The sequence below is a fragment of the Hemiscyllium ocellatum genome, chromosome 14 (genome assembly GCF_020745735.1).
Source record: "Hemiscyllium ocellatum isolate sHemOce1 chromosome 14, sHemOce1.pat.X.cur, whole genome shotgun sequence".
In the NCBI taxonomy this organism is placed as follows: Eukaryota; Metazoa; Chordata; class Chondrichthyes; order Orectolobiformes; family Hemiscylliidae; genus Hemiscyllium; species Hemiscyllium ocellatum.
This window is the reverse complement of record NC_083414.1, coordinates 6573865-6601739: the sequence shown is the minus strand read 5'-3', so window position 1 is coordinate 6601739 and position 27875 is coordinate 6573865. Positions and strand designations below refer to the sequence as shown.

The window sequence follows — 27875 nt, the reverse complement described above, 5'->3', positions numbered from 1 at the left end:
TTCACAGCCATGCAGGAGAGTCAGAAGGATGACTGCCTTATCCACAAGGATCCTGGTATGAGCACTGTTGTCACGGTCATCGAATTGTCTCATCCTTAGACATTCAAAGGCAATGCTGAATCTCCACATCAATGTCAGCCTTCGAAGAGAGGTAGCTTCCCAGGTAGGGGAAAATGCTCCACATTTGGGAGGATTCCTTCATTGATCTTAATGGATGGATGTAGTAGAACTAAACTTGGGGCAGGTTGGTAAAGGAATTCAGTCTTCAGAAAATTAAAGCTGACACCAATATTTCAGTAGCTTCTACAAAGGCATTAAGTGTTGGTAGAAGATTCTCTTTAAGAGAGCAGAAATGATATTGTCATCCGCAGACTGAGTTTCCACATGCAAGGTCAGTGTCACTTTCTTCTTGAATTTAAATTGCTTGAGATAAAAAGTTTTCGATAATGTCCACACGACTAGGAAGCCAGTCTTGAAAAGATGAAGAACACAGGAAATAGGAGCAGGAGTAGGCCATTTGGCCTTCAAAAGGCCTGATGAAGGGCTTATGCCTGAAACGTCAAATTTCCTGTTCCTTGGATGCTGCCTGACCTGCTGCGCTTTTCCAGCAACACATTTTCAGCTCTGATCTCCAGCATCTGCAGACCTCACTTTCTCCATTTGGCCTTCAAGCCTGCTCAGTCATTCAACAAAACCTTTCTGTGGACTCAGCTCCACTCACCTGTCCATTTATCTTAACTCCTAATTCCTTTATTGTTCTAAACTCCATCTTTGCCTTAAAGATATTCAGTGAGGTAGCCTCAATTGCTTCACTGGGCAGGGAATTCGACAGATTCACAAATCTTTGAGTGAAGAGGTTCCTACTCAACTCAGCCTCAAAATAAGGGGCAGCAGATTTAGGACTATGGCCCCTAGTTCTAGTTTGACCCACCAGTGGAAACAACCTCCCTGCTTCTATATTATCTATTATCTTCATAATTTTTGATGTTTCTATAAGATTCTCCTCCCCAATTTTCTTATTTCCAATGAGTGTAGTCCTAGTCTATTCAGTCTCTCCTCCGAAGCCAACACTCTCAACTCTGGAATCAGCCTGGTAAATCTCCTCTGCACCCTCTCTAGTGCCAATATATCCTTTCTGAAGTAAGGAAACCAAAACTGTACACATTACTCCAGGTGAGGCCTCACCAGCATCCTAAACAGCTGCAGCAGAACCTCCCAGTTTTAAATTCCATCCCTCTAGCAATGAAGGACAATATACCATTTGTCTTTTTAATTATCTGCTGCACCAGCAAACCAACTTTTTGAGATCCATGCACACGGGCACCCAGGTCCCTCTGCACTGCAGCATTATGCAATGTTTCACCATTCAAATAATAGTCGATTTGCTGCTATTACTGATCAAAATAGATGACCTATATTTACCAACATTGTACTCCATCTGCCAGATCCTTGACCGTTCACTTAACCTATCTATATCATAAGAAAGTAAGACCCAAGAGCAAGAGTAGGCCATCTGACCCTTCGTGCCTGCTCTGCCATTCAATAAGATCATGACTGATCTTTTCATGGACTCAGCTCCACTTACCAGCCCTCTCACCATAACCCTTAATTCCTTTACCATTCAAAAAACCTCAGTTTTAAAAACATTTACTGAGGAAGTCTCAAACACTTCACTGAGCAGGGAATTCCACAGATTCACTCCCTTCTGGGTGAAGAACTTCATCCTCAATTCAGTCATAAATCTGCTCCTCCTAATTTTGAGGCTATGCCCTCTTGTCCTAGTTTCACCCACCAGTAGAAACATTCTCTCTACTTCTGTTTTACCTATTCCCTTCATAATTTTATATGTTTCTATAATTTCTCACCTCATTCTTCTAAATTCCAATGGACATAATCCCAGTCTACTCTGTCTCTCATCAGCCAAAACCCTCAACTCCAGAATCAACCTCTTGAACCTCCATCTGCACTCCCTCCAGTGCCAGTACATCCTTTCTCAAATCAAGATGACCAAAACTGCACACAGTATGCCAGGTGTGGCCTCACCAGCACCCTGTACAGCAGCAACATAACCTCTCTGTTTATAAACTTAACCTCTTTAGCAATGAATATACCATTTGCCTTCTTAATTACTTGTTGTACCTGCAAACCAACCTATGATTCATGCAGAAGGACACTCAGGTCATCTGCACAGCTGTGTACTCCAATTTCTTACCATTCAAGTAATAGTCCTTTTTAATGTAATTCCTATGAAAATGAATGACTTCACATTTATTAACGTTGTATTCCATCTGCCAGACATTTGCCCACTCAAATTATCCATGTCCCTTTGCAAAGTTTCAGAGTCCTCCCCCCACTTCACTCTATCATTCATCCTAGTATCACCCACAAACTTTGACGCTACACATGGTCCCCAACTCAAAATCACTTATGCTAATTGTGAATAATTGCGGTCCCAACACTAATTCCTTAGGCACACCACGAGTCCCCGATTGCCAACCAGAATAGGGCTCATTTGTTTCCACTCTTTGCTTCTTGTTGGTTAACCAATCTTCTATCCACACTAATACTTTTACCCCTAATGCTGTGCATCTTTATCTTATGCTGCAGCCTTTTAAGCAACACCTTGTTAAATGCCTTTTGGAAATCTAGATACACCACATCTACTAGCTTCCCTTTGTCTACTGTGTTTGTAATGTCTTCATAGAATTCCAAAAGATTAGTCAACCATGACCTGCCTTTCATCAACCGATGCTGCATCTGCCTAACCTGACAACTTTTGGATGTACGTTTGCTTGTTGAGCTGGAAGGTTCGTTTTAATACGTTTCGTCACCATACTAGGTAACATCATCAGTGAGCTTCTGGATGAAGCACTGGTGGTATGGCACACTTTCTATTTATGTGATTGGGATTCCTTGGCTTGGTGATGTCATTTCCTGTGGTGATGTCATTTCCTGTGGTGATGTCATTTTCTGTTATTTTTCTCAGGAGGTAGTAAATGGGATCCAAATCAACGTGTTTGTTGATAGAGTTCTGGTTGGAATGCCATGCTTCTAGGAATTCTCGTGGATGTCTCCGTTTGGCTTGTCAGAGGATGGATGCGTTGTCCCAGTCGAAGTGGTGTCCTTTCTCATCTATATGTAAAGATACGAGTGAGAGTGGGTCATGTCTTTTTGTGGCTAGTTGATGTTCATGTACCCTCGTAGCTAGTTTTCTACCTGTTTGTCCAATGTAGTGTTTGTTACAGTTCTTGCAAAGTTTTTTTTAATCACAATTTCTATCTAGATGCCTTTCAATTTCTTCATTAATAGACTCAAGCATTTTCCCCACTACAGTCGTAAAGTTAATCGGTCCATAATTCTCCATCCCCGCAAACTTACAGTATCCTGTGCACACTTTGCACAACCATTCATCCTACTGTCATCTGAGAAATATGACTCACTACACTTGGTCCCCAACTCCAAATCATTTATGTGAATTGTAATCAATTGCACATTCAACACTGATTCCTGAGGCACAGCACTAGCCTCTGATCACCAACCAGAAAAACACCCATTTATCCCTCCTCTTTGGTTAACTAACAGAAAGCAATCCTCTATCCATGCTATTACATTACCACTGTTAGGGGTAATGAAGGTAGAGCAAACGGTGGAGGAATGACACATCCCTATTTGACCCCAGAGGAATCTGAATATTATCAGTGAGGACCGTCACCAACATTGCGTCATGGAGCAGAGGATGTTGATGAGTTTCATGAGACAGCTAGCCTTTGACAGGATCTTACATTGCACTTCCCAACTGACTGAGTCAAAAGCCTTGCTCAGGTTGCCATTTAGAGTTGCTGGTGTTGTTTCTGGTATTTCTCTTGGAGTTGCCAAGCATTGAAAATCATGCCCATAGTTTTAGAGCTGGGTCAAAGCCACACAGGCTTTCCAAAAGGGTTTCCTCTGAGGAGAAGAGAAGATGCCTAAGCAAGGATTTGGGTGATGATCTTCCCAGTGTTGGAGATTCCTCAGTTGAATTTTTCCAACAATTTCTGTTTTTGTTTTTGATTTCCGGCACAGTTCTTTTGGTTCTTTATTTAACTATTGGGTCTGTATATTGCCTTGGTGGTAGTGAAGAAAGCCACAATGCACTGCAGGAACCTGCCAACCCCCCCTCAAAAACAAGACATGACCTCCTCATCACAGAAGGACAAAGCCAGCAGGTGTATATTCCCATCCAAGGCATTCTCACCCTCCTGATCATAAGCAATAGGACCAGGGGTAGGCAGTTCAGTTTCTTGAGCTTGCTTTGTCATTCAATAGGTCATGACTGATCTGACATTAACTCATTAATTTTATTCCAAATGTTTTGTGCATTCAGATACCAAACCTTTAAATTTGTTCTGTTTCCAAATGATTACGACCAGTGCATCCACTATCCCTGTACCTACTTCCCTTAATATTTGATTTATTATTGTCACATGTACCGAACTACAGTGAAAAGGTTTGTTTAGCATGCAGTACAAGCAGATCATAACATACAAAGATCACAGGGCGATTGAACAAAGCAAGGAATACAAAGTTACAGCTACAAAGAAGGTGCACAAAAAAGTAAAGTCAACGTTCGATTTGAAATTTGACAGGTCCATCCAGAAGTCTAATAACAGCAGGAAAGTAGCTGTTCTTGAATCTGTTGCTACGTGTGTTTAAGCAGTTGTATCTTCTGTCTGGTGGAAGACATTGGAGGACAATACAGCTAAGAAGTCTTTGTTGATGTTGGCTGCCTTTCTGCGGCAACAAGAAATATAAATCGAGTCAGTAGATCGGAGGTTGGTTGCGTCATGACTGGGCTGTGTTCACAACTCTAACTTCCTGTGATCCTGAGCAAAGCAATTGCCATACTAAGCCTCGATGCATCCAGATAGAATGCTCTCTGAGATAAATCTTTAAAAGTTGGTGAGGGTCCTTATGGACATGCTGAATTTCCTTAGCCTCCTGAGGGAGAACAGGTGTTGTTGTGCCTTCTTGACAATCACATCAATGTGGGTGGTATAAGATAGATTGTTCGTGATTGTCACTCCTTGGAACTTGACGCTCTCGACCATCACCACCTTGGTTCCATTGATGAATAGATGTATCCCACCAGGTCAGAGGACTTATCTATCTTTAGCCTCATTAGTTTCCCCAGCTCTTACTGCTGGTTACTGACCAAGAAAAAAAGTTGACTTTCCTTTTCAATTCCAAATCAGATCAGATTTCCAATGTCTACTAGGAGCCCAGATTGAGGAGGCTGTGGAGGTAGTGGAAAAAAGACAGAGAGAGTTTGCTACATTTAAATAGTAGGGTGTTAAGAAAATTGACCAGTCAAGAGAACAGGTCAACTTGAAATGAGAAAGTACCAAAAGACAACTCTGGCCACTAATTATCCAAGGAAAGATTGAAATTGATCTCTCTGCACCTGTAACGCTGTTTTACGCATTCTGTGCTGCTACCCTGATGCACCTTGTATGATCTGCCTGTACAGCACGCAAAACAAGATTTTTCACTCTATCTTGGTGTACTTGACAACAATAAATCAAATAAAAACAAAGGAGAGGAATGGAAGCCCTGTGTTTACCCTTGTTGTTATAAGCAAGACTTTTTTTTGAGAGTCAGGGAAAGTGGTGAATCACAACACACACAAGAAATTGAGTTAGGTTAAATTCTCCTAATATACCAAATAAGATTCAGATCTAATAACAACCAGAGCACTCCCCACTTGATAGGGCGGTGTACGAGTCATAACTTCTCCCAACCCTTTAGTTTCTGGTCAGCTCCCCCCACCCCATCTCTACCCCCATTCACCTCTCATAATCACTTTGCCTCCATCACGCCTACCCTCTTTCAACCACCACTCAATCCCCTGGCCTCCCATCTCCCCTCATTCCCTGCATGATTCTCTCCCCTACACCTTTCCTATTTCCACATCCATCTCATCTTGCACTGCATGCATCCTTCCTTCATTTCACCCACATCCCCAATTCCCCCTCCACATCTACAACCCCCTACCTGCCTTCACTCATCTCTCCTCATCTCATTTCTTGCATGACCCCAATCCCATCCATCATCCCTTCCCATGACACCAGCTTTCTCCCATCCATCAACCTGCCACACTCCAAAACCACCATCCTTACCCTCTCCCAATCATCCCTCCCTTCTACCCATCCCCACACAACCATCACCCCAAATCCATACCACCCCCATCCTCCTCTGCACTATCCTTCCATTTACCATTCCACCTTTCTCCTCACACCCACCCAACCATCCCATCCCTATCTCTTCCTCACCCCCTCTTATCTACTATCCCACCCTCTCCCTTTCCTCCTATCCATCACAGCCCATCCATCATCCCTCTCTTCATACCCCCTCCCAAGCATCCTCCCACTTATCACACCACCTTCCTCCTCACGTCTATCCAGCCATCATTCCCATCTCAGCACCAGCCCTTCACATCCATTTTCACTCCCTTTCCCTACAACCTCCTCTCCACCCTCTTCATATCCATCATCCTTCCTCTTCCCCAATCAATCCATTATCCCCTCCACTCCTTCAACCCATCCATCATCACTTTATCCTCTCTATTCCTTCCATTATCTCTCCCTCCTCCAGTGTCTCCCATCCACCTCCCACCTTACCCCATCCATAATCTCACCCTTAACCCCACAACCCTTCCATTCAGCATCATTCCACTCTCCTCCTATCCATAATGCCTCCCCCCTCCCCACTCTCTTGAATCCAACATCCCTCTTTTTCCCATCGATCAGTCCTCCCTCCTCCCCACCCCTCTCCATCCATCATTCTTCCCCTTCCGCTCCTGCCACCCATCCATCATCACATCTACACCTTCACTCCAACCATCATTACTCCATCCTCTCTGCCTGTTTCCATCCATTTTTCCTCCCTCTTCCCTAATCCCATGCATCCATAAACCCTCCCATCCATCACTCTATCCTCCCCACTCTCTCCCATGCATCATCCCACACTAACCCATCCATCACCCCTCTTGCTGCCCACCCGCTATCCTCCCATCATCACTCCCCTTCTCCTACTGCCACCTATCATCCCTTCAACTCTGGTCACTCCACCCATCATCACTCCATCCTCTCTACCGCCTTCCATCCATTATCCTACCACCCTCCCCACTCTCTCCCATTCATCATCCGTCCCTCCTCCCTAATCCATTATCCCTCCCCTTCCCCCACTACCCTTCCATGTTCATCAGGCCATCCTCTACCTACCTCCATCCATAATCCCTCAACCCTCCCCATGCACTCCCATCTGTCATCCCACACACCTCCCCAATGCCTTTCCATCCATCATTCCTCCCCTTCCCCTACTGCCACCCATCTCATCCACTCCTTCACCCCATCCATCATCACACCATCTTCTCCACCTCTTTCCAAGCAGTTTCCCTCTCGCTAATCCCTCCCATCCATATTCCACTTTATCCCACCCCATCATCCCACCCCTCCTCCCACTACCCTCCCATCCATCCTCACCCCATCCTCGCTTACTCTTTCCATCCATTATCCCTCCATCATCCCACACCTCCCTCCCACTACCCTCCCATCCATCCTCACCCCATCCTCGCTTACTCTTTCCATCCGTTATCCCTCCATCATCCCACCCCTCCTCCCACTACCCTCCCATCCATCATCACTCCATCCATCCTTGCTCTTTCCATCCGTTATCCCTCCATCATCCCACCCTTCCTCCCACTACCCTCCCATCCATCATCACTCCATCCATCCTTGCTCTTTCCATCCATTATCCCTCCATCCCTCACATCCATTATTCCTCCCCATCCCCACAACCCTCCCATCCATCATCACTCCATCCTCTACCTACTACCATCCATCATCCTTCCCCATTCACCACCCCACCGCCCTCACTCACCCTCATTCCCTGTAAAACTGTCACTCGCTCCTGATCGTCTTTACCGAAGGACACACGCCTGGTGCTGCCGCTGGCCCCCATCGACGGACTCTCGCAGCTCGAGCTAACGGTTAAACGTTCATTGAAGACCGAGCGCCAGCCCCAATAACCTCCCACGCGATTGGACCAGTAGGCGGGGCCTGACATCACGGCGGCGCTAAACCAATCATAGCGGATCTTGCTGTTCGTCGGGCGGGGCCGCCGCCAACAACCGACTAGAGCGCATGCGCAATCGCGGGGCACGCCGGGAGTTGTAGTTTTAGAGTCGAGTGTGTTGCTGAAGGAGAGCAGTGGGTCAGGCAGCATCCAAGGAGCAGGAGAGTCGACATTTCCTGCTGAAGCCCTGCATCACGCATGAGGCTTGTGGGCTGAGAGATAAAATGGGGGGGGGTGGAAGCTGGGAAATGTGATAGGTCGAAGAGGAGGGTGGAGCAGATAGACGGGAAAGGAGGACAGTTCAAGAGGGTGGTACTGATTTGGAAGGTTGGGGGGGAGGAAATGAGGAAACTGGTGAAATCCATGTTGATGCCCTATGGTTAGATTAGATTATTTACAGTGTGGAAACAGACCCTTCAGCCCAAAGGTCCACACTGACCCTCCAAAGAGTAACCCACCCAATCCCATTTCCCTTCAACTAATGCACCTAACACTGGGGGCAATTTAGCACGGCCAATTCACCGAAGCTGCACATCTTTGGACTATGGGAGGAAACCGTAGCACATGCACTCAGACATGGGGAGAATGTGCAACTCCACACAGTCACCCAAGGCTGGAATCGAACCTGGGTCCCTGGCACTGTGAGCTACCAAGCTGCCCATTGGTTGGAGTGTCTGAAGGTGGAAGATGAGGCGTTGTGCCTCCAGGCAGCACGTAGTAAGGGTTTGGCAATGGAAGCGACCCAGGATTTACATGGCCTTGGGGAAGTGGGAGGGGGAGTTAAAGTGTTCAGGCACGGGGCAGTGGGGTTGCTTCATGCAGTTGTCCCAGAGATGGTCTCTGAAGCATTCTCCCCCAAATACATGCAGGTCCCGGGCCTCCTCCATTGCCAAAGCTGACCACCCAACGCTTGGAGGAAGAATGCCTCATCTTCTGACTTGTGACCCTCCAACCCCATGGCACCTTTCCCAGTTTCCTCATCTCCCCTCCCCCCCCCACCTTATCCCATATCCAACCTTCCAACTCAGCACCACCCTCTTGACCTGTCCTACCTGTCCACCTTCCTTCCCATCTACCCATTCCACCCTCCACTTTGACCTATCACTTTCATTTTCATCCACCTATCACAGTATCAACTATCTTCCATCTCCTCTCTCTTCCTCCCCCCCCGGTCCACTCATCCCCCTCCCATTTATCTCTCAGCCCCCTTGGCCCACAAGCCTCATTCATGACAAAGGGGTTTAGTCGGATGTGTCGATTCCCCTGCTCCTCAGATGCTGCCTGACCAGCTGTGCTTTTCTAGCATCACAATCTCCACTCTGATCTCCAACATCTGCAGTCCTCACTTTGTCCGAGTTGTAGTTTTAGCTATGTGTATTGCTGTACCTCTCCCACCTCCAGCCACAGGAGGCGCTGCTGTACCTCTCCCATCTCTGACCACAGGAGGCGCTGCAAGGCTAACAGGCCCCTCAGCAGCATCTAAACATGACTCTTCCCCAGAACTGAGTGGGGCTGGGTTTTCTAATCGAGTTGAGGGGAGTGGGTAGATGCAAGCTAAACAAGTCATTAAACTGTGATTTGGAGTAACCAGTGTTGGACTGGGGTAGTCACAATAGGTTATGGTCCAACAGGTTTATTTTGAAACATGCTCTGCCATTCAATCATGCCTGGTAGCTTTCTCAACCCCAGTCTCTCACTATCTTCTTGTAACCCTTGATCCCCTTGACAATTGAGAAATTATCTATCTCCATCTTAAATATACTCAATGATCTGGCCTCCAGAGCCTTCTGTGGCAGTGAATTCCATAGATTCACCACTCTCTGGCTAAAGAAGTTTCTCCTTATCTCTATTCTAAAAAGTCAAATCTTTACACTCAGGCTATGCCTCAGGTCCTAGTCTCTCCTACCAATGGAAACATTTTCCAGGCCAATCAGTATTGTGCAAGTTTCAATTAGATCCCTCCCCCACCCCCCCAGTCCTTCTAAACTCCATGAAGTATAAACCCAGAGTCCTCAACCAGTCCTCATAAGCTAAGCTTTTCATTCCTGAGACCAGTCTGATGAACCTCCTCAGAGTAAAAGACAAAGGGAATTTTGTGGAGAAAAAGGGATAGAAATTAATATGAATGTAGACATTGGGCGTGAAAAGGAGAAATTGAAGAGCACTTTGTGAAGGGCAAAGTCAACTCGACACAGAGCTAGGGGAGGAGGAAAGAATGGGAGAACAATGGAGGTTATGTTCTGAGGTTGTGGAACACAATATTGAGTTCTCCAACTTGCATTGAGTTTCATTGAAACATTGAAGCAGACCCAGGACTGGAGTTGTGAGTGTTACGAGCATTGATGATTGCACAATAAGCATTTCTATTTCTGACCTTATAATGGAGGGAAAGTCAGTAATGAAGCAGCTGAAGATGGTTGGACCAAGGATCCAAGGACCTGAGGAACTCCAGTGGTAATGCCATGCTAAGAAATGATTGACCTCCAATTACCACAACCATCATCTTTTGGGCCAGATATGACTCCAACCTTTACAAATGGTAATTTGTCTGCACCAGCATTCTGCTCAGTGGTTAATCTTAAAAAAAACAGCCTTTTCCTTTTGCTTGGCAGTAGCACCTACTGTGGGTTTCCTCCCCCAGATTTCTCCAACAGACGCAGTAGCCAACTGCTTCCTGCTTTGTGTTCAGATGCTAAATCCTGCACCACACTAAGTTTTGAGCTGGGCCCATTTCTTATTTTCAATGGAAAAACAGTATATTGTTTTATAGGTCTGAGATTGCAGAACTCAGAGGTACAGTGAGATCCGAGGTGTAAACGGCGATGGAGTAGTGCTCCTGAACCTGGGACTCGTCTACTCCATCCACTTCCATTTCATTTTGTCCTCTTTTCTCTTTCCTTCTTTTACTCACTACTTGTTGAAGAGCTCAGTCACAGCGAAGTACTGGCAGTAGTGAGTGGGCCCAGCATTTCTGTATCTGAGGCAGTCTAAGCACCAACTCAGGCCTGCTGCAGCAAAGGCAAGTTTGGGCTCCCAGCAGCATTTGCATCCAGTGCAGATTCACTGAAGCGGAGGTGAGGTTGGGCCCAGTACAAGACCCAGCAGCAGCTGGCTTGGTAGCCCTGAGGTTGGGCCCAGTACAAGACCCAGCAGCAGCTGGCAAGGTAGCTGTGAAACAGAATCATGGCAGCGGTGGAGTCCAGTTTGGGCTGGTGTGGTGCCTCGAGACATTGATGGCGGCTGCAATGGCGAGGTCCAGCAAGAAATCATAGGGGAGAGGGTATGGCGCAGCGAATGGGACTTGTGACTGGCCACCAGGCCCATGCCAGAGCACTAAAAAGAGGAAGTATAGAGGTGAACACTTGTTATTCTTCTGCCTTTGTATTCTATGTGTTTTACAATGGCATGAGAGAGTAGTTACACTGTACAATAGTTTTCACTGTATTTTTTTAACAAAATACATGGATAGACAAACAGAGAATCTGGGTGACCCAGTCCACGATCACAAACTTAGTATACAGGTACAACAAATGATTAGGAAGGCAATGGAATGTTTTTGTTTACTACAAGAGAAAATGGCATATGGAAATTGGGCTGTTTTGCTGCAGTTGCACAGGGCTCCGGAAAGAACAAATCTGGAATATTTTGTATAGTTATGGTCTCCTTACTTAATAAAGCATTGATATCCTTAAGGAGCAATTTGGATAGATTTATTTCAACTAATTCCTGGAATGGGAGGTTACCTAGTGAGGAAAGGTTAGGTCCACATCCATCAGGATTCAGAAGTAACTCGATTGATAAGTGGCAACCAGAGGGGACTGGACAGGGTGGATACGGAAAGGAAATTTCTCTTTGTGAGAGAGACTAGAACTGCAGAGACAGTTTAAAAATTGTCAACTTTTAAACAGACAAGGGCATTTTTTTTTCTCTCCTCTGGTGGTCGAGTCTTTGGGACTCTGCCACAAAGAGGCAGAATCATTTAAACATTTTTAGGGTAGGCATAAATTTTTGTCAAATGTTATCTAGGGTAAGCCACAATACAATCAACTTGGGTTTATAAAATGGCAGAGCAGATTTGACTCTTCTCGTTTCTGATGTATTTCTGGATGTGCATACCATTCCAGGATGTAACCACTGTCTAGGCTAGCATTTTGGTTAAAGTAGTGAGGAGTTGCCTCCTTCAACTGCTACAGTCCACATGGTGTAAGTGGACCCACAATGTCTTGGAGGGAAGGGATTCCACAGTTTGACCCAGCAACACTTATGGGACAGCGATATATTTCCCAGTCAGGGTAAGTGGTTTGGAAGAATACTTGCTGTATTGGGGTCCCCCATGTATCCACTGCCCTGACCCCCTAGATAAGTGATTGTAGGTTTGGAAAAAGCTGTCCAAGGAGCCTCACTCTGAATAGTGCATCACATAGATAGCACACACTGCTGCAACTGAGCATCTATGCAGGAGGGAGTGGATGTTTATGGATATGGTGTCAATCAAGTAGGCTGCTTTGTTCTGGAAGGTAACGTACTTCTTGAGTGTTGTTGAAGTCGCATCCATGCAAGTGAGCAATATTCCATCTCTCTCCTGACTTGTGCCTTCTAGATGGTGGACTGGCTCTGGGCGAGTCGAGGGTGAGTTACTAATGACAGGATTCCTAGCCTCAGACCTGCTCTTGTAACCACTGTATTTTACATGGCTAGTCCAATTTAGCTTCTGGTGAATGGTAACTTCAAGGATGTTGATAGTGGGGGATTCAGTGATGGTAACACCATTGAATGTAAAGGGATGAGAGTTAGACTTATTGGAGATGGCCCTTGCTTTGCATTTGTGTGGCACGAATGTTACTTGCCACTTTTCAGTCTAAGTCTGGATATTGGTCCATGTCTTGCTGCATTTGAGTATGGACTGCCTTAGTAAATATTGCACAATAACTCAGATGCTATCATTGGTTAGGCCACTGTTGAAATATTACATGCAATTCTGGTCTCCATTCTTTCAGAAGGATGTTGTAAAACTTGAAAAGGTTCAGGAAAGATTTAAAAGGATGTTGCCAGTGTTGAAGGATTTGAACTGTAGGGAGAGATTAAATAGGCTGGGGCTGTTTTCCCTGCAGTGTCAGAGGCTAAGGAGTGACCTGATAGAGGTTTGTAAAATCATGAGGGGCATGGATATAATAAATAGACAATGTCTTTTCCCTGGGGTAGGGGAGTTCTGAACTAGAGGCATAGGTTTAGGGTGAGAGGGGAAAGATATAAAAGATATATAAAGACCTAAATGTTTTCACAGAGCGTGGTGTCTTTATGGAATGAATTGCCAGAGGAAGTGGAGGAGGCTGGTACAATTACAACATATAACAGGCATCTGGATGGGTACATGAATAGGAATGGTTTAGAAGGATATGGACCAAATGCTGGCAAATGGGACTAGATTAGGTTAGGATAGCTGGTTGGCATGGACGTGCTGTACAACTCTTATGACTCGATTAGCAATCATTGCTGAACGTGCCCACTCCTAACCTCATGTGGGAAAGATCATGGCTGAAGCAGCTGAAGGTGGTTTGGCGTAGTACACTTATTGCCCAGGAAAATTTCCCCTGTTTCTGCCATTATGGACTCATCTTTCTTTTGATGTAGCTTTTACACACACACACAATATTTATAACTTTAAAAGCCTCCTCAAATATTGTATTACATTATATTTCTCTTGGATCAGCTTTCCATTGGGTTTTTGAACTTGAAAGGAATCTACATTTACTGCACATAGTTTCCCATGTATCACACCAACATGCCCCTCATATCTTCCTGGTTCCCTATATTTAAGAGGCTAGTTTTTGATTTAAACAATCCTTTTTCAATTTTCGTTAATAATTCTATCTGACAGTCACTCATCACTGTTATTTTGACCTCCATTCCAGACCAAGTCAACAGAGTTTGTTTGCACCTAATTAGGTTATTCCTCAGTCAAAGTGAATCATAGAATCCCTAGTGTGGAAGCAGGCCATTCAGCCCATCAAGTTCACACCACCCCTCAAAAGGGCATCCCACTCAGACCTACCCCTTCCCTGTATTTCCCATGGCTAACTCACCTAACCTGCAAACCCCTGGACACCTGGACAATTTAGCACAGCTAATCCATCTAACTTTCACATCTTTGGACTGTGGGAGGAAACCCATGCAGACACGGGGTGAATGTGAAAACTCTGCACAGACAGTTACCCGGGGTGGAATTGAACCTGGGACCTTGATGCTGTTGGGCAGTAGTGCTAACCACTGAGCCACTGTGTTGCCAAAGTGGCAATTGAAAACAAACAAACATTCAGTAATCATTTCAGACTCAAAGAAAATCAATTTGACAACTGTAGTAATTTTAAAGTCCAGAAAGTCAAACGATCAAAACATTTTAAAAATAAATTTTTTTTTATTAAACTCTCTTGATCCTTCAATAAACAGCACCCGGAGGTTGGAGTCCTCAATATCGACAGGCAGTTAAAGGTCAGAGAGCCTAGCAGAGCCAGAGTCATCTAAAGGCTGTGAAATTCCCCAACCATCATACCATCACCAAGCAGCAGCCATTCACAGTGAAGGGAACCATCTTAATTAATACTGAGGCAGACAGATGTCTTCTCCTCTACCCCTCTCTGTGAACACCCTAAAGAATTAACAACTTCAATGAGAAAAGGCAGTGGGGCAATGGATAGGGAGTAAACTGGACAGGCCACAGCTTCACACTTTGCGTTCTTTTAATCTATTTCTAATTCGGTTGTTCCAAAATAATTTGAAAGGAAAGAGGTGGAAAAGAAATTAGCCTACAGCTTCTACATTTAGGAAGAATGTTTAAAAGACAAAGTAACACAACCACTGTGGCTCAGAGCAGAAGTGTGGAAGCTTTACACCCCTCCCTTGAGATTTGGATGGAGGGGAGGGCTTGGGTTGGTTCGGTATGCTGGCATGAAGACAAAGGTTTTTAAAACCCCCAAAAGAAAGTGTGGGAGGTTCAGGGCTCTTATGTCCACAGGTTGGCAAGTAACGAAAACTGGAGGATTTATAAAATCTCAATCAGAATATTCCAATACTGAAATCTCAAGACATTGGATGAGGCAGCGCAAAGAGAGATGGGGCAGGTTTACCGCTAAATTCCACCGATCCACCACCACCACTTTCTCAAGCATTCATAATTTTCCACCGGTCACTGTCAAAACTGTTGATGCTACCAACAGTCAGATCATCGAGGTAAGCAGCTGAGCTGTCAATCTGTGTATTAGAGTAGGGGCAAGGCTCCAACGCCTCCTTCTTGGCCACAGTGTGGGTCTGGGGCAGGTGCACATCGGTGTCTTCCGGCTCGTCAATCTGCGACTTGTAGGAAAAGAGAATCTTGGGCTCAGACCTGCAGGGATGGGAAAATGTGAACAGGATGTCAAAGCCTCCAAACGAAAAGCAATTTCCTTACATGACAGCAGTGTCACAACCTTGAACAAAATTCTTGTCCATGAAAGAATTCAAAAGGAGGATTCAAAAAAGACTATTTATGATCAATGCAATTCTTGGGGAAGCTCGGTTAGCTATGGATCAGCGAGGAGCACTTTCTTGATATGGATTGAATTCTCACTCCAAATACTCAAATATACAGCTGTAGACCAATGCTGCAGTACTGAGTGCGCGCTGCACTGACACAGTTGCTATCTCAAGTAGAAATAAGACTTAAACAGAGATTCACCAAAACCTTTTCAACAGGACAGTTCCAAACCTATAACTTCTACAACCTAGAGAATAAGGGCAGCAAATGCATAGAAACACCATCACCATCAAATTCCTCCCAAAGCCACTCACCATCCTGCCTTGAAAAAATATCACTGTTCCTTCAGTGCCGCTGGGTCAAAATCCTGGAATTTTCTCCCCAACAGCATTATGGGTCTACCTACGACACAGGGTCTGTAGCAGTTCAAGAAAACAACTCCCCTACCACCTTCAAGGAATGGACAATAAATAATAGCCTTGCTTGCAGTGCACATATCCCATGAATAAATGAAAAGAACTTCCACAGTAATATTTTAAAGACCATCCCGACCAATATTTATCCCTTATAAAAATTTAAATATTTACCTGATCATGATCTCATTGCAGTTTGTGGGATTTTGCTGTGCAAATTGGCTGCCCCATTTCCTACATTACAACAGTGACTGTGCTTCAAAAAGTAATTTATTGGCTATAAAGATGTTTTAGGATGACTCAAGCAGCATTCCCTCTACTTTTCTAGCTAGCTGTGGGTCTCCAAGATGTATACGCTGCAGCAACTTCACGAACCAGACATCAATACTGCAATGAGCAATGGCAAACAGTAATCATCTTGCACTGAGCCTCTAAGCTGGGTGCAGTGCTCCAAAGATACAGAAATCTGGACGCTGTGAAAGGTGCCACGTCATTGTAAATCTTATCGCTTTTCTCCCCCTTTCAATTGTTGGCTCACAAAATAGAAACCAAGTCATTTTGTTTTGAAAAATACATGGTGCTGACTGAGGTAGAGTTACAAAATATTGGTAACTTACCCAAAGAAACCCTTCAGGAATGTAACATACATCAGTGGAGCAAACAGACTGAAATAAAGGAACGTAGTGACATCCACACAGCTATAAAAGGAGAAAAATGAAGTGTATTATACACAAGTTACAACCAACAGCATCTTAACACAGTATTACAGATCACGTGGAGAAGTCACATTAAATCTGTATTGAACTTTGGTTAGGCTACTACACAAAAAAAAACCCGACCAATGCTCAGAATCTGAAACAAAAATAGAAATGCCTGGGTGGACTATTCATCATTCTAGTTCCCATATTATAGAAAGGGCAGATAGCTTCTGGAAAAACAACAAAAAGCATTTACAAAAAATGATAGCAGGACTGAGAGGTTACAACCATCAAGAAATTGTAAACAGATTGCTATAGAGAAAGGAAACGTATAAAGTCAGATAGGTTAGATGTGAAGATGATGTTGCCATTCGTGGGGAGACTAGAGCAAGAACTATTAGTATGAGACAGTCACTACTAATTCCAACAGGAATGGTACTTGTGCCCAGAGAGCAATTTAGAATTTACAACTCACTCCAGAGACTAACTGACACAGGAATTTAAGGGGAAGCATGACAAACACAATAGAGAGAAGGAATTGAAGGAGATGATATGGTGTTTGAAGAAGAATAGTACAAAGTTTGCGAGACCCATCAACACCACCATGAGCTAGTGAGGCAGAACAGATAATTGTGGTGTAACATTTCATGCTGGATTTGGAAAGAATAGTTCAGAGCACTATTACCTCATTGTCAGATAAATCCAAGTACTTCTTTGTCTTTCTATTCAATTTGGAGCAATCTCCTAAGCCCCTTACCATTTTAATTCACCCATACCATCACCATCCTGTAACAGGCTTCCTGACTAGTCTAATCCATACAGGTTTCTACAGGAATGCATAATATACATTTTTATACAGAATGAAACTTCCCGCCTTATTGCTCGTAATGTGGAGTTGAAGCCACAAACAAATTAGCCATGACCTTACTGAAGGGCTCAAGAGCTAAATGGTCTACTCCTGCTTTTAAATTTCCGTGTTTGTGACCTCAACTCCAATTTTCTGCCCTAAATGTAAATGTTCCTTAATGTCTAAAACCATCTCCCACAGCTTTGAATATATTTAATGACAGAGCATGCCCAGCTGTCTGAGGTAGAGGAGAGGCCGGGTAAACCGGATCTACATGCTCTGGAGTTTAGAAGAATGACCTCATCGAAACATACAAGGCTCTTTAATAAGGGAGACACTGGAGAAGGTGGTTCTCAAGGCTGGGGAGTTTAAAAAACAAACACAGGGCACAGCATCAGAATGAGTGGTTGATCATTTGAACACAGTAGAGATTTCTTCACTCAAAGGGATCAGAGTCTTTGGAATAGTCTATTCAGAAAGTTAGAGATGTTTATTTGTTGTTGACACTCGACAACTAGACTTTTGATCCCTTGGAATTAAGTAATATGGGGAGCTGAGGTTGAAGATCAGCCATGATCACATGAATGGCGTTGGCAGCAGCTTTGGGGACAAGCGGTCTACTCCTGTTCCCATTCCTTGCAACCTTATAAAGAATTGCAAAGATTCAGAACATGGTCAAGTGAAGACATTTCTTAATTTCAGTCTAAACCCAAAGACTATGAACCCAGGTTCATGACTTTCCAGTCAAGCCTCGAACACGTGGAAGACAAGCTGTAGTGTGCTTCGTAGATAGCTCTCATGATGTAATATTAACTCACACCTACCATAATCCCACTGCAACATTAGCACACAGAAGTGCACTGCCAACCCCTTGGATCAAGTTCAACAATGACAGGATCGCAGCATAGATGTAAAAGCTTTTCTTGGCTGTAAGGGTTTGGAAAATAAAACAAGTCATGACAAAGCCAGATTCTTTTTAGAAATAAGTGCAAAAGAAAGCAGGTTCACCTGAGCACTACATTTGTGAGAACATGGTCTTCATTTCTACTCAGGATCTGACCTGACCCTGGGCTGGCCAACAAACATATTCTTGGACACATTCTTGCAAGTCAGATCACATGACTTCCAGTCTGCAACCAACCCTCTACCCCAATCTTATTAAATACCTTTATCTTACAAAACAAAAATCCCTTCACCAATAGTTTTACCAAATAAAAACCTAAATTTTTCACAATTTTTGTAATGTCTCCTTTTTGATTATTTCTCTCTCGGTTTTCCTTTCGCTCACATCAGTGTCCTGGATGGTGGAGACTGGCTTTTATCTCTTGCAGACTCTAGGACAGAATGAGTTAGTAGCTTTTCACACTGACCCTGACCTGGTGCCCGATCTGCAGCTAACGCACATGACTAGATGGGTCAGTCACAGTTCTGGAGTTTATACCAGGTCAGTCCACTCCTACTTTGAAAGTTTCTGTCATAGTGGGAGCCCCTCTGGTACTCTCAAGGACAGGGACATGAAAACATCTGGTTTCACTTTGTGAATGGCTCTGGCACACTCCACAAAGACTCGAGGCCATATTTTAAAGTGTATATTCACTGTCACATTAACTTATACGTGCGAACTAAAGCAGTTAACATGAAACAATTACATTTCTGCAATCTATCTATCCATGTAAATAAAGACTCCATCCCTGGATCCATTCCTGTGAATCTTTCTTCATCCTCTCTAAAGTTTTCACATCCTTCATGAAGTACAGAGCATAGATTTTGAAGTAATATTCCAGGATTGAAAAAGCAAACTACAAAAATATACAGAGTGCAAAATCAAAGTCCAGGATCCTGTCGACTTCATTAGTCACATTCTAAACCTGTCTTACCACCTTCAATTATTTATGTGCAGGTCTCTCTGCATCCTCTAATATTGTATCCTTTTGTTTTATACAGCTTCTACACAAGCTTCTAAACAATGCACAACCAAAGTGCATTGTTTCATGCTTCTCTGGGTAAATTTCACTTATGTCTTCGACCAGCCTGTCAATGTCCTTTTGAAATCCATCATTTTCGCACTTTCAAAAAGTTTTACAACTGGCACAAAAGTGCTCCACAAACAAGTCTAGACCACTAATATGTATCAAGAGTTGTCATGGTTCTACCACAAACCCCTGGCAATCCTCACTACATAACTTCATCCAATCTGAAAGATAACTTCTCACTATCATTTTGTTAAGTAGCAGATTTCTTATCCATGTGGCAGTTCCTTTACCATCGGCTTCAACTTTGTTGGCAAATCAATTATATGACATCTTTTCCAATGCCTTTTTAAGAGTCCTTATACACCACATCAACCAAACTAGCCTCAATCATTTCTGTTCCTCGTCAAAAAAAATTAGAACAACAATATTTAAAGGTGATTTGTCTTTGAAAAACCACTGGTATCTCCTTGTTAATCCACACTTGTCCAAGTGACTGCTCCCACAATAACATCTCTAAAAGCTTCCTTCTACTGGAGGGTGAATTGCCTGGCATATAATTAATGGGTCACCCTGCCCTTTGTGGGATTTTACTGTGCACAAATTGGCTGCTGCAGTCCCCTACATTATAATCGGAACTTTGCTTCAAAAATACTCCTCTGGCTGCAAAGTGACTCTTGGGACATCCTGAAGTTGCAAAAGAAACGCAAGCTCTTTCGTTATTGCTGTTTCCTGGGGGCACATAACAGAAAATAATTGAAGCCATGGATTCAGGAAAGATTTAGTTCCCAGGCACATAATCATAGAATCACTATTGGGACTTGGATCATCAGGTGTGCACCAACACTCTGATGAGCATCGCATCCAAAACACAGTCTTCCACCCTGTCTCCATAAATTCATATTTAGTCACAGTAATAGTCATAGAGATACAGAGCACAGAAACAGACCCAATCGGTCCAACTCTACCACGCTGACCAGATATCCTAACCTAATTTCGTCCCACCTGCCAGCACTTGGCCCACACCCCTCTAAACCCTTCCTACTCATATACCCATCCAGATGTCTTTTAAATGTTGTAATTGTACCAGCCTCCACCACTTCCTCTGGCAGCTCATTCCATAAACACACCATCCTCTGAGTAAAAAGTTGCCCATTAGGTCTCTTTTATATCTTTCCCCTCTCACCTATGTCTATAGTTCCATACTCCCCCACTCCAGGGAAAAGACCTCGTCTATTCAGCCTATCCATGCCCCTCATGTTTTTATGAACCCCTATAAGGTCACCCCTCAGCCTCTGACACTAGAGGGAAAACAGCTCCAGCCTATTCAACCTCTCCCTGTAGCTCAAAACCTCCAACCCCTGGCAACATCCTTGTAAATATTTTCTGAATCCTTTTAAATTTCACAACATCCTTCTGAAAGGAGGGAAACCAGAATTGCACACAATATCCGAGAAGTGGCCTCACCAAAGTTGCAGCTGTACAAGACATTATCTCCCAACTCCTTTACTCAATGCTCTGTCCAATAAAAGAAAACATACCAAATGCCTTCTTCACTATCCTGTCGGCCCATTCCCCCCTAACTTGAAGCAAAATGCTCAGAGACAGATTAGTTTTACCTCCTCCATCTTTATTCCCGGCCCTGAAGGGAGAGAGAACGATTGCCCATGTGCACAGAGACATGGGTTCTCAATCTTCTCTGTCTTATCATTACTCCAACTAGCCTGTCCATCCCTGGACACCATGGGCAATTTTGCATGGCCAATCCACCTAACCTACATATCTTTACTTTGAGAGAGGAATCAAGAGCACCCAATGGAAACCCACGCAGACTCAAGGAGAATGTCTGTGTGGTGTTTGCACAGTCACCCAAGACTGGAATTAATCTGGGTCCCTATAAGGCAGTACCAACCACTGAACCACCATGCTGCCCCAAAAGCAAAAAGGTAAAAACAACAATAGGGGAGACTCCGGGATCTCTTCCTCTTCATACTCTCCTGGATTTCCCCATGTGAATGAAGCAGGGTAGCAGTGACCAATTTTAATCTAATCACCCGTTTAGAGAGAGTGGGGAGTCTGAGAAAATGAAGAACAGCCAGAATCTGAGGACATTCCTGACTCAGATAGTTGAGTTCAGAGAGACCCGTGAGAGTGAAAGTGAAAAGTTGCCGTAGTCTCAGGGAACCAAAACCTACTCTCTCATTGCAGAGGGGCGCTTGGTGAGGAATTTATCCCGAGGGCCACAATGGCACAAAGTCAAGGGGCAAGGTCAAATAGTCTGGGTTTTCACACTGATCTCAGTTGTGTTAATGGCATCACTCTGCAACACAAAAGCGTGGTGGGGGGAAGGGTCTTGCAGGCCCTGGTTAGACCCAAACCCATCAGCAGAGCTCCCAACTTCAGGGAGTACACATTTGAAGAGAGCCACATTAAATGACCAGAATACCAGTTGGTGAAATAGAAGAGAGCATGAAATGACTCACATGGCAGAGATATTCGCTCTCGTAAAGGGGTCTTTGGGAGAACAACAATCATTGAATAAACCTGGAGAAAAAAATAGAACAACAACATGAGAAGGCTTTTAAATGAAAAATGCAAAATGTAGACATTAATCTAAACTACTGTTATAGTACACAACAATGTATATAGAAAGGGATTACAATTTCATACTTCATCCATACACACCAAAACCATCTCTAAATTTTCTCTCCTTGCGAGTTGCATAGGGGCTTCCTTGTACCTTTGGTCACTGGTAATCCAACCTCAGCATTAAATGTTCAACTGTGAGGCTATCACCCAACATCCACATAAATATTTGAGGTGAATAAACAGAAACTAGAGCAAACAATTTGACTGTTATTTCCTCCCTTCCCATTTTGATCCCACAGCGGAGCATTTCTTAAACGTTTAGGGAGATGGTAGCACAGTGATAGTGTCGAGTGATCCAGAGGACTGTAGAGATATGACTTTATTTTTCCTGTATTCTTCCGAAATGTAGGGGTCTCTGACAAGATAAGCATTTGAACTGAGTGACTTGCTAAGCCATTTCAGAGGACAGTCAAGAGTTAACCAATTATTATGGATCTGGAGTCATATGTAAGCAAGACCAGATAAGGATGACAGATTTTCTCCCCTAAAAAAAGGACATTAGTGAACCAGATGGATTTTTAAACAATGACAGTGATGGTTTCATTGGTCACCATCACCAAGACAAGCTTTCAATTAAAGCTTTAATTCATTTAGTTTAAATTCCATAGCTGGAGTGGGAATTGAACCCGATCATTGCACGCAATTCTGATCTCCTTCCCATCGGAAAGATGTTGTGAAACTTGAAAGGGTTCAGAAAAGATCTACAAAGGATGTTGCCAGGGTTGGAGGATTTGAGCTAAAGGGAGAAGCAGAACAGACTGGGGCTGTTTTCCCTTGAGCATTGGAGGCTGAGGGATGACCTTATAGAGGTTTACAAAATTATGAGGGGCATGGATAAGGTATGTAGACAAAGTCTTTTCCCTGGGGTCCGCAAGTCCAGAACTAGAGGGCATAGGTTTAGGATGAGAGGGAAAAGATAGAAAAGAGACCTAAGGGGCAACTTTTTCACAGAGGGTGGTACATGTATGGAATGAGCTGCCAGAGGAAGTGGTGGAGGCTGGTACAGTTGCAACATTTGAGAGGCATTTGGATGGGTATGTGAATAGGAAAGGTTTGGAGGGATCTGGGCCGAGTGCTTCCTTCTATTAGAAGGAACTAGATTAGGTAAAAAAAAAAACGGCAGATGCTGGAAACCAGATTCTAGATTAGAGTGTTGCTGGAAAAGCACAGCAGTTCAGGCCGCATCCGAGGAGCAGGAAAATCGACGTTTCAGGCAAAAGCAGTTCTTCAGGAATACCTCTATTCCTGACGAAGGGCTTTTGCCTGAAATATCGATTTTCCTGCCTGAACTGCTGTGCTTTTCCAGCACCACCCTAATCTAGAAAAAAGGTGGGACTAGATTGGGTTGGGATATCTGGTCGGCATGGGCGGGTTGGACCGAAGGGTCCGTTTCCATGTTGTACATCTCTATGAGACTATAACTGCAGTGGCATTACAGCAATGTCACCCATTGCCTCCCCCAACTCCCAATAAATTCCATCATTGCAGTTGGGAAGAAATTTCAATTCAATTATGAATAAATCTCGAAAAAGTGCTATTCTCAGTAAATAGGGACCATGAAAATCACCAGATTGTAATTCTTAATAAAGAAATCCTCTGGTTCACTAATGTCCTTTAGGGAAGGAAATCTGCTCTCCTTATCCGTTTTGGCCAACATGTGATTGCAGACACTCAGCACTGTGTTTGACTCTTAACTGCCCTCTGAAATCACTCATTTATACCAAACTGCTAAAGAAAAAGGACCAGTGAGGGTGCACCTGTGGACTGTAATGGTTCAAGGCTCAAGGGCAATGAGGGATGAGCAAATAAAATACTGACCTCACCTGCAACTGTCATCTTCCTTGACTAAATAATGAAACAAAGCCAGGCAGAATTTTAAGAGAGACTTTGTTAGTGTCACATCACAAATTCTGCTAGATGGGCTCATTTGAGAATGATGATTCAACAACCAACTGCGATTAGCTAGCCCCTTTAATATGGCATTCTTATGCATCACATTTACAATCAAGAAATTGTGACACATTCAGAAGAGGAGATCAGATTTGATTTATGGGTCGTCACATGTACCTAAGCACAGTGAAAGGATTTGTTTTGCCAGCAGTACATGCAGATCATAGCAAACAAGGACATACAGATCACAGGGTGCTTAGACAGAGCAAGGCATGCAAAGTTAGGGTTGTACAGGAGGCACACAAAGATCAACATTATTTGGAAATTGGAGAGATCAAACAGATGGCCAAAAGTTTGATCAGAGGTTTTAAAAGTACAACTTAAAACGGCCCAGAATGAGAGAGGGGTTTACTGATGGAATTCCAGAGCAGAGGTGACTGAATACTGCCAATTGTAGGTGGCAATGTCTAGTGATCATACCACTAGGCCTATTAATCTAGAAACTCAACTCATGTTCTGGGGACTCAAATTCAAATCCCACCATGGCAGATGGTGGAATTTGAATTCAATAAAGAATCTGGTATTAAGAGTCTAATGACAACCACGAATCCATTGTTGATTGTTGGAACAACCCATCTGTTCGCTAATGTCCTTTAGGGAGGAAAATCTGTCATCCTTACCTGGTCTAGCTTACATGTGACTCCAGACCCATAGCAATAGGTTTGTTTCTTAACTGCTCTCTGGGCAATAAGTGATGGCCTGGCCAAAGATGCCCACATCCCACAAGCAAATTTTTAAAAATCAGGGTGATCAAGAGTACAGAATTGGAGCAAAGGTTGCAGGGCTGGAAGAGGTTGCAAAGATGGGTGGATAGTGGAGGCGAAATAGGAGTTTGTAAATTTGAGGCACTAGTACGCTGGAGCCAATGGAGGTCAGCGAGCAGAGGAGTGAAGAGTACACAAGGCTCGGTGAGAATTCAGAATATGGAGAGCATTAGGCCCAGACTGCACTTAGTTTTCCTCCAGCTCTTTTTCATCTCTGCCGGACTGTGTGCTGTAAGTCACAGCTCTTTCACAGGGAACAGGCAGCAGTGAGTGGCAGATTAGCAAGCAGAGGGCAGCAGATGAGCAACAAACTCAAGTCACTTTCAATGCATCAACACTCACAACAAATCTCCCAGCTACAGGTGCAGGGAGCTCAGCCACAGCCAACTTCAGAATTAATTGAAGTCTAGCAGCCAAGTTTACAATCCAAATTGCTGTTTCCAAACTGAAGGAGGTTACAGAGATGGGGAGGGCACAAGGCCAGATAAGGATACAGAAATGAAAAACCTGCAAATTAAAAATTCAGCAATGCAGGACTGTGTCTGTGTGTCTGCATGTGAGAGAGTGCTGATGAGCAAATAGGATCCGGTGAAAGATACAGTCAACAGTTTCAGATGGGGGAATATCTGTCCTCTGAAAAAAAGAATTTAAACCTACATTACAGTCTTAAACAATGACAGTGCTGAAACAAATTAAGGTCAGAAACAGGATAAGTAAGATTACTGCATCAAAAACACACTATCCATTAACCCAGCCCCACTTATACAAAACACAACCAAGGGCACAGTTGGACTCTGCTGACATAAAGCAACGAAAGTGAAAGATACAAACCTTTTGAAGTGTACAGAAATCATGCAGTGGATATCAATTTAACAAAATCTATTAAAAAGGTAATTCTCAGGATGTTTATGTCAACGGTGAAACCAGCATTTAGAGCCTTCTCCTGGGTACATCCCTAGTACCCAGGAGAAGGTAATGATGAGTCACTTGCTTGAACAGCTGCAGTCCACAGGAAGGGAATTTCAGGACTTTGAACCTGTGACACTGCAGGCACAAATGGACCTTTCCTCCCTTATCTTAAGGAAAAGTTGAGAGCCTTAGTCCTAAATTTGCTTTTCTGAGAGGGTGCAGGGTGCTCAATGATGCCTGTGAATGCATCCTATTTGAACGGAGAGAATGGAGCAGCCCTGTCAACTTCTATTTGTTCTCGCTTTTGGACACAGCACAAAGTTCTTGAATTGCAGTGAACGGCAGGCATTGAATGGTGATGGCATTTGCAGAGCAGGCTTGAATACAATGGAGCAACTTTCCCCAATTCAGCGAGTCTGGGGTTTCTGGACAATAGTCATTATATCACCATGCATTTCAAAGCCTCTTTAAATTAACTTTATAAAAAAGGATTGACAGATCCATGGTGGCTCAGTGTTAGCACTGCTGCCTCACAGCCACCAGGGACCCTTTTTGTATTCCAGCCTTGGGTGACTGTGTGTGGATTTTGCACATTCTCCCTGTGTGTGGCTTTCCTCAGAGTGCACCAGTTTCCTCTCGCAGATCAAAGATGTCCATGTGAGGTGGACATAGTGTTCAGGGATATGAAAATTAGGTGGGTTAACCAAGGGACATTCAGGGATTTTTTGAGGGGTGTGGGTCTGGGTGGGATGTTCTTTAAAGGGTTGGTTTGGACTTGATGGGCTGAATGGCCTGACTACACACTGTAGGGATTTTATGATAATTGAATAAGTCAAGACCAGACCCAAAAAGGCACAAAGCAAGAAGCCTCAAAAAAAAAGAGAAGATTGCCTTTTTTGAGAGACCAAAAACAGCAGCAGGACTCCCATCACCCTGGAAAAGGACAGCAAGGAACCAAGCTCCCCTGCAAACTACACAACATCTTGACATGAAACAGCAATTGTTGGTTCTTTAAAGTCACTGGGTCAAAGTTCTGGTGTTCCTTCCCTGTCTATTGGTGTCCATACACCCCACAGACTACAGCAATTCAACACTACTCACCATCTTCCCAAACACAATTGGAGATGGTCTTGTCAGCAACACCCTTACCCAGTGAAAAAGACATTAAAAGACCACGTGGAAACTGCAGGGAGACATACCACCCACTCAGGCACGCTGCCTGCAGATAACTGTTTGCCAAACAAAAGAAGCAATTGAAAGGGCTTATTTTCAAAGCTGTTTAAATCAATTTAATTAGAAGTCTGTAACCACAATATTCATTCAGCCCCAACTCCAGCACTTTAACCCCTTACTACTTCGTTCCAGCTCAACCCCCTGTTCCATTGCTGTTTACCATTCTCTGAACAGATCAGTGACTAGAAAGGAAATAGAGTACTGAACAGAGCAAGGAGTAGACTGTGGCACCGATCAAACTGCCCAATGCAAATATGGCAAGTGTCCCATGGACCTACTGCTGCTAGTAGCACATGCCTCTGGATGAAGTGAGCACTAACCCGTGACTTAAGGCTCACATCAATGCATGAACAGCAGTCTTTCCATTGCTGTCTAGCAGCAGGAGCTGTACTGATAGTTAAAAAAACAGCACAGTCAAGATACACATCAATTTTGCACAACTTATGAAAATCATGAATTCTTTGCCAAAATATTTCTGGTGTCTAATTTGTTCTTTTTAACATTCCTGGACAGAAGGAGCCGGAGAGTAGGGAAGGGGGATTAATATTGCACAGATGCTCATGAAATTCAAATGGGGTCTAGTGGGATCTACTCAAGCAGTGTTCAAGCCAGATCAGAGTGTACCGTAGGAGTCTGCAAGACAAATGGGTAAAGTGGAATGTTTTTGACACAAAAATAAAAGTTTGAAAGTTAGTACAGAATCTGCCCCACTACCCTTCCAGGCAGAACATTCCAGATTATAATTTACTGGGTTAAAAAAAACAAATCTCCTCTGGTACACTTTGCAATTTACATGAGATCTGTTCCTCTGGCTACTGAC

The 27875-nt window shown here is 43.8% G+C and overlaps 2 protein-coding genes across 3 annotated transcripts in view; both read right to left on the bottom strand.

The window, feature by feature from the left end:
* The window catches only part of LOC132822058 (MICOS complex subunit mic25-like), a 544468-nt gene extending 536427 nt beyond the window's left edge, over positions 1 to 8041 (bottom strand). The window contains exon 1 of the mRNA XM_060835068.1: positions 7918 to 8041. Within this exon, the coding sequence (XP_060691051.1) occupies positions 7918 to 7998 (81 nt within the window). The 5' untranslated portion in view covers positions 7999 to 8041. The remainder of the gene's footprint in view (positions 1 to 7917) is intronic.
* Positions 8042 to 14507: 6466 nt separating this feature from the next.
* tpra1 (transmembrane protein, adipocyte asscociated 1) overlaps positions 14508 to 27875 on the bottom strand; it is a 73751-nt gene continuing 60383 nt past the window's right edge. For both annotated transcript variants that reach the window (XM_060835066.1, XM_060835065.1), the window contains exons 8-11: positions 22034 to 22094; positions 18405 to 18507; positions 16653 to 16733; positions 14508 to 15493 (exon numbers count right to left, since the gene is read on the bottom strand). In XM_060835066.1, coding sequence (XP_060691049.1) covers positions 15271 to 15493; positions 16653 to 16733; positions 18405 to 18507; positions 22034 to 22094 — 468 coding nt within the window. In that variant the 3' untranslated portion in view covers positions 14508 to 15270. The remainder of the gene's footprint in view (positions 15494 to 16652; positions 16734 to 18404; positions 18508 to 22033; positions 22095 to 27875) is intronic.